Source organism: Mesoplodon densirostris, chromosome 1 (genome assembly GCF_025265405.1).
Source record: "Mesoplodon densirostris isolate mMesDen1 chromosome 1, mMesDen1 primary haplotype, whole genome shotgun sequence".
Taxonomy (NCBI): Eukaryota; Metazoa; Chordata; class Mammalia; order Artiodactyla; family Ziphiidae; genus Mesoplodon; species Mesoplodon densirostris.
The window spans coordinates 69,085,686-69,098,663 of NC_082661.1; the positions used below are offsets into that span (position 1 = coordinate 69,085,686).

The following is a 12,978-nucleotide window of genomic DNA, read 5'->3' on the forward strand; positions in this document are numbered from 1 at the left end:
ATCTTTGGCTGTAAAATTTACATATAATGAAGGATGAGTGGGAACATAAGTATACACCAGCGCTGTGCGTATGCCTCCACCTGCACGTACGCCCACACCTCCATCAACATAAAGAACATGTCACATCCCAGGAGGTTCCCTTCCACCTCAGTATCACATTTATCAGATTTTGCGTTTATCACACTTTAAGCGATTTCATTTGCCTATAGCAAGCCTTGTTTACAGCGTGCTAAGTAATCTGCAGAGTAGAATCAACAAAAGATGGAAGAGGCAACCTTGAAGAAGATCATGGTTAATATAGGGATTAAGAACAAGATGGACTGCTCTGAAGTAAAAACGTTCCTAAAGCTTTAGTAGAAAGCGTTATTTTTGGTCATGTGGACCGCCGGGTAAGACAGTGGCTCGAGGCTGGGACATGCGGTAGACACATGCTCCTGTAGACACGTCTGCCTGCCTGCAGGCCACACCCACCCCACCCAGGCTCCAGGGTGAGGGCTCGTGTCTGGGCAGCCCCCTCCCCCGTCCGCATATGCACAGAGCTCTGTCCAAGCCAGGCGAGACCTTCTCGCGCCTCCCATTCTTGCACTTCTGTCTCTCCCCTCCCTAGGCTGAGAGCTCTGTGCAGGCGAATAGGCACATCTGGCGCATGTGATAGATGCTACAAGGGCAGCCCTGGAGTCCCGGGTCCTGGGGGGTACGGTGGCTACTGTTTGATCTTGGGCTAACCCCTTTGTGTGCCTTCAAGCAGTGGGCACCCTGGGGTTGTTACAAGGAGTCAGTGAGTTGGTGAGTGTTTCAGAAGCCAGGCACAGAGAAAGTGTTTCATGAGCACTGGCCCTCATGAAGGTTAGGTGACATGATGCCCACTCACTCTGGCCTGAACCCTGACCCACCACCTATTTTTAATCTACATCCAGGAGAACAACGTTTTCTATGGACACCACGCAAAGATCGTCTGCCTGGCCTGGTCTCCAGACAACGAGCACTTCGCCTCTGGCGGCATGGACATGATGGTGTATGTGTGGACCCTGAGTGACCCTGAGACCAGGGTCAAGATCCAAGGTGATTCACGCGCCCTCCTCGGCTCCCCAGGCGGCTCCGGAGAGGTGTCCCCAGGGCTCGAGGGTCCCTTCTGTGCTTCAGGGAGGTGGCCTCATGGAAGCCTGGCGCTCCAGCAAACATCAGCTCTGCTGGTCTGGGCAGAGGACGCCCGTGTGCCCCGCATGAAAGCAGGTGGTCTCAGTACCTGGGACACACACTGAGTAAAAGGGGTTTCCTGGCATCTCCTTTGTCTTAGTCTGTTCGGGCCTCTGTCACAAAATACCCCAGACTAGGCAGCCACTAAAGCACAGAAGTCTACTGCTCACGGTTGCAGAGGCTGAAGTCGAGGATTGGGTGTCAGCTTGGCCGGGAAAGGGTCCTCTTCCAGGTCACAGACTTCTCATCAAGTGTCCTCTCGTGGTGGAAGGGGCCTCTTGTATAAGAGCGCTCATCCCACTTGTGACCTAGGTAGGCTCCTCCCAAAGGCCCCACCTCCTACACCATCACCTTGGACGTTAGATTTCTAATTTAGGAATTCTGGGGGGACACAAACATTCAGACTCTAATACCTGCTTTCTCCCACCCACCCCACCCCCCTTCAATATAGACTCATAACTGGGTTCTCACTCTAGGACAGTAGTGTCCAATAGAAGTATAACAAGAACCACACGTGGACTTGACATTTTCCTAGCAGCCACATTTAAAACAGAAACAGGTGAAATTATTAATAGTAAATTTTATTTAACCCAACATATTTCCACATGTGGCAGTAGCTCACTTCAGGGGCTCTGTAGTCACATCTGGCTCATGGCCCTGGTAGGGACACTACTACCCATGCAGGGTGGATCTCAGATCTCTTGTTCCCGTGGCACCACGTCACATGGGCTCTGGTCCCTTTCCATCCATTCTTTACCTGGCAGGCAGCCTTTTGTCTTGAATGGAAGTGGGATCCTTTCCTATTCAAAAATTGTTCTGTGTCAGTTTGTTCTCTGTCCCACAGAGCTTTTTACCATGCCCAGCATGGGGAGGGAGGGGACCAGCAAGCTGACCCCAAGTGGGTGGGAAGGCGGTTGGTCTAGGATGGAGGCTGGGACAGAGCAGACTCAGATGGGCCATCCTGGTCTCCACAGAAAGCAGCAGTTTTGTAGTAAGACTCGAGCAAGTTCAAGAGGCAGCAAGAGCTCGCAGGGTAGAGGGTGGAAAGTCCGGTCCTTGTCTGGGCCGTGGGGTCACAGGTCACTGGACGTGCACTGGCCTGAGGTTGGGCTGTTGTGTGCACGGGTACCCCAGCCTTGTGTTTCTCAGCGTTTTATTCCTCATCTCCCCATTTTAACACCACAGATACACTGTGCACTGTTTGTGTGTTGTCTGTACATTGTTGCTTTATGCGTAGAAAGACTTGTTCACCCCCTGGGGGGAGGGGCAGTTTTGCCTCCGGGGGCGTTTGTGGTTGTCAGGACTGTGCTGGCCCTGGGAGCTGCAGCCAGGATCGCTGATCAGGGAGTGTCAGTGGTGGGGGTGCTGAGAACACCTGCTTCCCCTCCCATTACCCAGACGTTCCCCACTGAGAAGAGGAAAGGGGTCTGGTTGACCAGGATCCTGTTGGGTTTCTCGGTGGCGCTGTGGGTGATCTCGGCCCGGGTTTCCCATCTCCTGGTCTAGGTACCTGTGGGAGCAGAGCTCCTGGGTTTGGCTCAAAACGCGTGTTCTTTCTCCCCAGATGCCCACCGGCTCCACCACGTGAGCAGCCTGGCCTGGCTGGACGAGCACACGCTGGTCACGACCTCCCACGACGCCTCTGTCAAAGAGTGGACAATCGCCTACTGAGGAGCCCTCCTCGGACCAACCGAATCAGGGACTTGGGTTGAACGCAGCTCCACAGTCACTTCTCTCTGTGTCCCGCCCCCACCCCGCCCTGGGGGAGGGGCCTCACCTTGTGCCCGCCCTCAGCCCCGCCCCTGGGGAGGACCCTGCCTCCTCCCCGCCTGCCCGCTCGCAGGGTGATCCTGTCTGTACAAGTCCTTCTGAAAGCTTTAGACGGTGACAGTTTGCACATGGAAAATAAAGTGAGCACTTCAACCACGTGTGGCGCGTGACTCAAACCCACCGCCTGCCCGCACAGAACATTCCAGAGGCAGAGCCTCCAAAGCACACAGACCCGCCTGTGGCTCCGGGAGGTTGCATCCCCTCCCACTCCCCACCTGCGGGTCCTTCCTGGCCAGCAGGGCGGATGCTGTAGAGCAGGTGGCGCTCGTTCCGGGCCAGTGGGCGCACATGGAACCCGTGTTTCACTTGTCAGTTTCTGTGCTTGATTTTGAGAATGGAATCGTGGGTTTTTTTTTTTTTTTTTTTTTTTTTTAATGTATCTTAACTGATGTCTCTCAGTGTTTATAGCGCTGCCTCTAGGCTTTTAGATCCCTAGTTAGCAGGACGGGGAGGCATCCTGGTCACCGGTTCACTCTCGTGCTTTGATGTTTTCCTGTCTTTCTATCCCCCTCTGTTCCCAAGAGCAAAGATTAATTTAAAGGCAAAGATGGAGTCACTGTAAACTAACCTGTCCTCATTTACACCTTCCTTTTCTTTTCCAGTGCAGAAATTAAAATAAGTATAAAGCACAGTGATTTGGAGTTTTTTTGCGAATGTCGGAATCACTGGTAAAATGCTGGCTGAGAGCAGCCCCTCCCCCTTGCACTTGTGAAAACACTTTGAGCGCTTTAAGAGTTTAGATGGAGAAATAATTAAATACCTTTTCTCTTCATTGTGGGTCGCTGACTTTGTGTGACGGGGACACGTGGGGGCAGGGGACTGGGAAGCTGCTTGGAACCCCATGGCTTGGGCATCTCACCAGCCTGCAGCCTCGGGATGGTTCGGGAAGGCACGGGGACCTAGGGATCCCCTCCCATCCTGACTCCCCAATTACTGTGTGACCTGGGCCATCACACTTCTCTGCGCCTAAATTTGTTTGTGAGCTGAAAGCACTGGACCAGGTGAGATTGATCCATCCTGCCCGATTCTCAATTCCTGTGGCAGTTAGTGACTTTTCTGGTACTGCCTTCAAAAATAAGGAATAGTATGCATTCCGATGTTGAAAAACACTAAGTTCCCAAGCATTCAAATTAATAATGGTAAGACGGCTTCCCTGGTGGCGCAGTGGTTGGGGGTCCGCCTGCCGATGCAGGGGACACGGGTTCGTGCCCCGGTCCGGGAAGATCTCACATGCCGCGGAGCGGCTGGGCCCCTGAGCCATGGCCGCTCAGCCTGCGCGTCCAGAGCCTGTGCTCCGCAACGGGAGAGGCCACAACAGTGAGAGGCCCGCGTACCGCAAAAAAAAGAAAAAAAAAGTAAGACTATCTTATTCTTGGCTAGAAAGAGAACATCATAAAGATGTCTATAAATTTGCAGTCCCGATAAAAATTTTCCCCCTTCTGTTCTCTTACTGCCTCTACAGTTCATATATAAAAAGAAGCTAAAAATGGAAAATAAGTTGGGGCCACCACAGGACACAAAAGTTCAGGACTGTGCTTTGTGTCCTGTGTGTGTTTGGACTGGGGCCAGGTACCTTTCACATCAGTGGGGAAATAGCTATTCAATAAACTGGAGAAAACTGGGTAACAATCTGAAAAAGGATTACTTGTTTTGTCCTTATACCAGATGCAAGATCTAAAAGTAGATCCAAGTTTTGAAATTTAAATCATGGAGTTTAAGAGTGCTGGAAGAAAACATGCAACCTTGTATAGTCACACAAACCTGTTTCTAAAAATGACAAAAATGGTCAAGGAGAAAATACTGGTACATTTGACTTTTTTTTTTAATTTACTTATTTTTGGCTGCATTGGGTCTTCATTGCTACACACAGGCTTTCTCTAGTTGCAGCAAGCGGGGCTACTCTTCATTGCTGTTCACAGGCTTCTCATTGCAGTGGCTTCTTTTGTTGCAGAGCACGGGCTCTAGGCACGCGGGCTTCAGTAGTTGTGGCTCACGGGCTCTAGAGCACAGGCTCAGTAGTTGTGGCGCATGGGCTTTGTTGCTCCGCGGCGTGTGGGATCTTCCCGGACCAGGGATTGAACCCGTGTCCCCTGCGTTGGCAGGCAGTTTCTTAACCACTGCACCACCAGAGAAGTCCCCGACTTTAAATCTACATTGAAGGAGGAAAAAAAAACATAAAATGTTAAAATATGGCAAATGACACCAATACCTTCAACACATGCCAGACAAAAAGATACGTAAGTATGTTTGATGCTTGGTGTAATTTTTTTAATGGGAATTATATGTTTACACATGGGAAAATTTTCCAAATATATGACCAGAAACTGTCAGAATAATGCATATAGACTGACCACAGTTAGGAAAAAGACACTAGGATCAGAATTTAAAGCAGTGTTGGGTGTCAAAGGCCCATGGGAGGGGTGAGGAGGATGCTCACAAGCCAGCCCTAGGGCTGCCTCCCTCTCTCAGTCCTTTCACTCATAGAACTAGAGTTTTTTACAGCAGAACTTGAGTACACCCAACACGCCACTCATTTCAAGGGGGGAGGCATTTGTACTCAAAAACCTTAACAAGAAAACAATGTGGAAATAAGCCACTTTTCTGCCTTTGGAGAGAGAACGTAGCCTTTGTGAGCTAAAAGTTTGCCGGTGATCTGTGCTCACGGCCCAAGCCCCAGGTCACATTCCTTGTGTGGGGAGTGGGAGGCAGGAAAGCTGCACCCACAGGGGTGACCCAGCCGGGACCTGCCCTCGGGGCTCCACACAAGGCAGGGGTGATAGCTTTGTGCACCAATGTCATTTCCTCACTGGTGCAGGCCAGCTCTGGTAGTCTGGGAGAGTTACGAGGATCCCAGGACCTTGCCAGGCTGATCAGCAATGCCTGGCAAGGACCCACACCTGGAGGGGGAGGCACACATCTATCCTGCTCAGTTTGCCAGCTCAGGGCTGAGCACAGACTTGTACTTGCCCTAGAGAGGCAATGTGGGGAGAAAGCTGAGCTAAGTCAGCGATCTAGGATTCTGTCCCAGCTCTGCCACTTTATGGTGTGACCTCGGGGCAAGTCACCATCCTCTCCAAGCCTTCCTCTTTGTTGGTAAGATGAAGTTCAACTAGAAGAATGTTGACTCCTATGGGCCTCTTTGGGAGCACTGCCTTTCTTAAACAACCATGTAGATAACATGCATCTGAACAGTTTGGTCAGTTTTTGAACAGTGCGTCTGTGTGCATCCCTGTGCTGAATATGAGGATTTGGTCAGTTTTTGAACAGTGCGTCTGTGTGCATCCCTGTGCTGAATATGAGGATGTGCTAGAATGGAGTTCCCTGCTACAAAGATTGTTTCCATGTTTACTGCTGACCACTGGGCACTGCATTAACATCACTGTATTGATCACCAAACCGACCAACTGTTGGGTATGAAAATACTTCTCCAAGTGATTCCTGTACTGGAAAAAGTATGTCTTGGGTCCTGCCTTATATGATTGTGCCCAGTGTGTGTGTGACCCTAAGCCTGTTACAGCTTCACGTCACCTACCTGGACCTCTGAGGCCTGGGTACCCCCTTGTGATATAAACCAGTGCAGTGACCTATGGTCTCTTGACAGTCTTGACAATTATTAGAGACCCCAAAGAGCTTTTGATTATGTGGATTATATGTATTGAAATATACTGGACTAGAAATTGAACACCAAGGAAAAAAAGTTATTAATGTATGTATCTAAAATTAACAATTATAAACCCATTCCATGTTAGCACACCTTTAAGAAAAATAATTATATTTTCCAAAACCTAAAAATAAAAATAGTAGAAGAATGACATTGTTTTTTATTTTGGAAAATCTTTTTAAGGTCTGGCTTCCCCAATCTACAAAATACATCTTTTAGTTGAAGTCTATGAAGAAAACGTGGCCTTGCACTGATACACAGTTGGAAGAGGGACAAGTATTTGAATAGTGTTTTCAGAAAATTGCAGATATTCATCTTTGACACCATACCAAAACTCGACAAGTGGAAATTTCTTAACGGTTATCTTCAAGGTGGAGTCTGAAACCATTGTCAATGAACTTTTTGTACTTTGTTATGTTAAAATCCACTCTGAATACATCTTTGATTCATGCATAATTTTGTAACATTCTTTAACTATTTGCAAAATACTGGTTCATGACTTACGCAGAGCTTTCCAATGTTAACACATTTTGTACAATATCAAAAAATCACATTTGTTCGGATCATCACCAGCCTCATCAGAAACATCATTAACTATTGGGAAGGAAGCTGTCCGGCTCACGGAACTTAAGAATTCCAAATGAATAACCTAGGTCCTTGGGTATGTCTGTTCCCTGGGGTCCTCCCATAATCTCCTGTCTTGTTGTCTTGGTTGAGGTCGAGTGGCTTCTGCATTTTGGTCTCACCTTCCAATAGGAAGAGGCACACAGGTGGTCTTTAGGGCCTGCACACCCATAATTTCTACTCCCATTTTAGGGGGACACAGTCATCTGACTACACCTACCTGCAGGGACCAGGCTGGCTGGAGTCGGGGGTAGGGGCTGGGAAATGTAGCACCCCATGCCCAGCCACTCAGTGCCATCCCTGGATCTCCTCCCTGTTGGGCAGTTTCCTTCACTGTGTCCCACTACGTGATTTGGAGGAAGGAATGCTGGACCAGAAGTAAGGATGCCCAAATTCCAGGCTTTTCTCTCACGTATCAGCTGGGCAACTTTCACCTCAAACAAATCACCTCCCTGGGGCTTCCCTGGTGGCGCAGAGGTTGAGAGTCCGCCTGCCGATGCCGGGGACACAGGTTCGTGCCCCGGTCTGGGAAGATCCCACATGCCGTGGAGCGGCTGGGCCCATGGGCCATGGCCACTGAGCCTGCGCGTCCAGAGCCTGTGCTCTGCAATGGGAGAGGCCACAGCAGTGAGAGGTCCGCGTACCACAAAAAAAAAAAAAAAAAAAAAAAAAATCACCTCCCTGGTTCTCAGTTTCTCCATTTGCTCATTCATTTCTTTATTCAAATAAAGTTGATGTTTTTTGAGCATTGTGTCTGGTACTGTGTTAGGGGCTGGGGGAAGAAAAGGATTAAGAAGAAGAATATCAACTACTACTATTTATTGGGGCTCACGTAAAGGGCAGGCAATGTGCTATTCACCAGATAAAATACAGAAGACCCAGTTACATCTGAATCTCAGATAAGCAACAAATCATTTTTTAATATCCCAAATATTGTTCGGACATACTTACACTGAAAAAGTATTCATTGTCGAGCTGAAATTTAAATGTAACTGGACATCCTGTACTTTTTTGCTAAGTAAGTATGTTGTTATTTTGCTTAATTCTCACAATAGTCCTATGTGGTGTGTGTGTGTTATCCCCACATAACAGATGCTGCAACCAAGAATTATCAGCTGGGTAATTTGGGTCAAATGATTGACCTCCTGCAGAGAGGAGAATATAAACTTGAATCGGATCTGCCTGGAAGTTCTTTATTATGTGAGAGTGCAGAATCAAGACCAAAGAGTAGAAGACACAAGGAGACTAACTGCGGGTCTACAGTGGGATGGGCTGCCTTCGAAGCAGTGAGCTGCCTGTCCCTGTTTGTGTGCCGGAAATGGACGGCAGCTCAAAGGGTAAATTGAAGATACTTGAATGAAGGGCTATTTGGAGAGTTGTGAGTGGGGTTAAGGAGATCATGAAGGGGTGGTGAAGCACCCAGGAACTCACTCAGCAGGACGCTGGGCCTGAGGGTACATGGGGAGGCACTAGTACATGTACACAAAGAGAGAGGCAGTCAAGAATAGGAGTGGGGTACTCTCGGTGCCTCCCATTGGCTAAACCCAACAGGAGCCAGAGGGCCTGGTTCCTCCCCTCCCCGGCTCTGTGACTGTCCCCCTTAGCAACTGCTTTCAGATGCTTAGATAGGACAGAGCAATCAGGAAGTAACAGGGGGCAGTCCTGTGTATGCCTCCACGAAACCATCACTGTCCCAGCTCCCATCCATTGGCTCTGCCATCTTTAAATTGTGTCTTTCATTCTCATGCTGTTGTCTCATAATCTTTTAGGCAGCTCTCCCTCCAATGTCACATCTGCATTCCAGGAAGGACGCTAAAGAAGGAAGATGGAGGAGGAAGAGGTTGTCCTTGTATCAGGGAAGCAAGACTTCTTCCTAGAATGACGGCTGCCTTCCAGTTGGGTCTCATGAACCAGAACTGGGCCACTGCTCCGTGTAAGGAAAATTGGGGAACGTGTGTCTTAGTGGGACACTTGGCCGCCCTGAATAAAATTGACAGAGCCATTTTGTGCTTCACCAAATATGGGTTGGTCCCTACGTTTCCAGTCTCCTTGCAGTTCATTTGCCGCCCTGTGGCCAGGAGGGGGAGTGTGGGCACTTCAGGCAGAGACCATTCAGAGTTCATCCTCCACCTCTATTTCCCAGCACTGACCTTGGCAGCCACATATTCCAGAAAGGCTTGTCTTAGATGGGGGAAGACCACCAGACTTGCAGCAGACTGTGGTGTGAACAAGAAGTAAACTCTTATTCCACCCACTAAGATCTCATTTTTTGTTACCACAACACAGTTTATCCTAAGCTGACTTATCAGAAAGAAAAAAGAACGGGATGCATATTGGGGTTATTAGCAGTGTCTACGACACTGTGAGTCAGTTTCCACATTAGTAAAATGGGGATACTAATGGTACACATCTCATAGGGCTACTCATGAGCTACTCCAGGGAAAGCCCTAAGTCAGTGCTTAGCTCACAGTAAACACAATAAATATGAGACATTTTTGTAGATACAGAAGGCAGTTAGCAAACTATAAACGGTAGTTATTGTTGTGAATGCAGGACACAAAATCAATATCCAATTAATGATAATATACAACACATAGTGACCTGTGCCCCAGGAGGAGCCCACGTGAAGTCCAGGGGGAATTCGAGGAGGAAAATCAGGATGGGCTTCCTAGAGCAGGTGGTCCCTTGAGGCTGTGGAGGATGCTTTCAGAAAGCCCAACAGGACTCAGGATGTGACATTCCTGGAAAATATCCAAGGCAGGGCTTAATATCATCCAATGTTCTTCCTTGGATTCATTCCTTCCTTCTGTCTATGGAGATAAGCTATTATAAACTTCACAGTCTATTTTTTTTTTTAATTTTATTGAAACATAGTTGATTTACAATGTTGTGTTAGTTTCAGGTGTACAACAAAGTGATTCATTTATACATAAACATATATATATAATTCTTTTCCATTATAGTTTATTACAAGATATTGAATATATTGGGTGGGCCAAAAGTTTTGTTCAGTTTCTTCCATAAGATGGCTTTAGGACTGCTTAGTCGTCTTTAACTTCATCTGAAACAATTTTGTTAGATTGTATGTGACAGCTGTCATATCAGCATGAATTTAAAAAAAGACATCAAAATTGGTGAATTTTTGTGTAACAATTTTAATATTGAAGATGGAAGAAAAAAGCAACATTTTAGGCATATTATGCTTTATTATTTCAAGAAAGGTAAAAATGCAACTGAAATGCACAAAAAGATTTGTGCAGTGTATGGAGAAGGTGCTGTGGCTGATCGAACGTGTCAGAAGTGGTTTGCGAAGTTTCGTGCTGGAGATTTCTCACTGGACGATGCTCCACGGTCGGTCAGGTAGACCAGTTGAAGTTGATAGTGATCAAATCGAGACATTAACTGAGAACAATCGACGTTATACCACATGGGAGATAGCCGACATACTCAAAATATCCAAATCAAGCATCAAAAATCACTTGCACCAGCTTGGTTATGGGAATCGCTTTGATGTTTGGGTTCCACATTAGTTAAGCAACAAAAACTTTCTTGACCGTATTTCCACATGCGATTCTCTACTGAGACGTAATGAAAATGTTCCGTTTTTAAAACAAATTGTGATGGGCAATGAAAAGTGGATACTGTACAACAATGCGGAATGGAAGAGATCATGTGGCAAGCAAAATGAACCACCAGCAACCACACCAAAGGCCGGTCTTCATCCAGAAAAGGTGATGTTTTGTATATGGTGGGATTGGAAGGGAATCCTCCATTATGAGCTCCTTCCGGAAAACCAAACGATTAATTCCAACAAGTACTGCTCCCAATTAGACCAACTGAAAGCAGCACTCGATGAAAAGCGTCCAGAATTAGTCAACAGAAAACGCATAAAAGCATCCAGAATTAGTCAACAGAAAACACATAATCTTCCATCAGGATAACGCAAGACCACGTTTCTTTGATGACCAAGCAAAAACTGTTACAGTTTGGCTGGGAAGTTCTGATTTATCCACCATCTTCCCCAGACATTGCACCTTCAGATTTCCATTTATTTCGATCTTTACAAAATTCTCTTAATGGAAAAAATTTCAATTCCTGCAAGACTATAAAAGGCATCTGGAACAGTTCTTTGCTCAAAAAGATTAGAAGTTTGGGAAAGATGGAATTATGAAGTTGCCTGAAAAATGGCAGAAGGTAGTGGAACAAATGGGTGAATATGTTGTTCAATAAAGTCCTTGGTGAAAATGAAAAATTTGTCCTTTATTTTTACTAAAAAACAGAAGACACTTTTTGGCCCACCCAATAATTCCCTATGCTATACAGTAGGTCTTTGTTGGTTATCTATTTTATATATAGTAGTGTGCATATTTTAATCCCAAACTCCTAATTTATCCCTCTCCCTACCCCTTTCCTCTTTGGTAACCATAAATTTATTTTCTATGTGAGTCTACTTCTGTTTTGTAAATAAGTTCATTTGTATCTTTTTTTAAATTCCACATCTAAGTGATATCATATGATGTTTGTCTTCGTCTGACTCACTTCACTTAGTTTGACAATCTCTAGGTCCATCCATGCTGCTGCAAATGACATTTGATTATTTTTTATGGCTGAGTAGTATTCCATTGTGTATATACACTACATAGTCTTTTTTTTTAGTTTTAATTTAATTTATTTTTATACAGCAGGTTCTTATTAGTTATCTATTTTATAAATATTAGTGTGTTTATGTCAATCCCAATCTCCCAATTCATCCCACCATCACTTCTTCTTTTCCATTCATCAGTTGATGGACATTTAGGTTGTTTCCATGTCTTGGCTATTGTAAATAGTGCTGCAATGAATATTGGGGTGCATGTATCTTTTTGAATTATAGTTTTTTCCAGATATATGCCCAGGAGTGGGATCGCTGGATCATATGGTAGCTCTATTTTTAGTTTTTTAAGGAACCTCCATACTGTTCTCCATAGTGGCTGCACCAATTTACATTCCCACCAACAGTGTAGGAGGGTTCCCTTTTCTCCACACCCTCTCTAGCATTTATTATTTGTAGAATTTTTGATGATGGCCATTCTGACTGGTGTGAGGTGATACCTCATTATGGTTTTGATTTGCATTTCTCTAATAATTAGCTATGTTGAGCATCTTTTCATGTGTCTGTTGACCATCTGTATGTCTTCTCTGGAGAAATGTCTACTTAGATTTTCTGGCCAACTTTTAATTGGGTTGTTTGTTTTTTTGATATCGAGTAGTATGAACTGTTTGTATATTTTGGAAATCAATCCCTTGTCGGTCGCATCGTTTGCATAAGCCTCACATTCTTTACTATTAAAATCTCTGGGGGTTTTTTCTATTGTTGCCTTAAGTCCTAGGTTTCTGTGAGTCTGCTGCTTTCTGAGATACCCCTAGCTATCATAATCCTGTCTAAAATCAGGGGCCATTTTCATCCAATTAGCAGCCACCAGGAAGAAGAATCTGAGGGAAGATAAGGAGTTGTTTTCATAGGTTTATTGAAAGACAAGATGCTTAGGAGTGTGGAGCTTAGAAAATCTTTTTAGGTAATGATGCATGTTAAAGTGTTGGCAACAATATATAGTACGTGCCTTTCACTTGTTGAGGGTCCCTTTTTATTTTGAAAGAGCTAGGATTTTGTTGTTACGTAGAAGTGC

General features: G+C 45.9%; 1 protein-coding gene across 1 annotated transcript in view; it reads left to right on the forward strand.

The window, feature by feature from the left end:
- WDR1 (WD repeat domain 1) overlaps window positions 1-3,120 on the forward strand; it is a 39,550-nt gene extending 36,430 nt beyond the window's left edge. Inside the window, exons 14-15 of the mRNA XM_060104132.1 lie at window positions 918-1,062; window positions 2,762-3,120. Coding sequence (XP_059960115.1) covers window positions 918-1,062; window positions 2,762-2,868 — 252 coding nt within the window. The 3' untranslated portion in view covers window positions 2,869-3,120. The remainder of the gene's footprint in view (window positions 1-917; window positions 1,063-2,761) is intronic.
- Window positions 3,121-12,978: the final 9,858 nt, after the last annotated feature.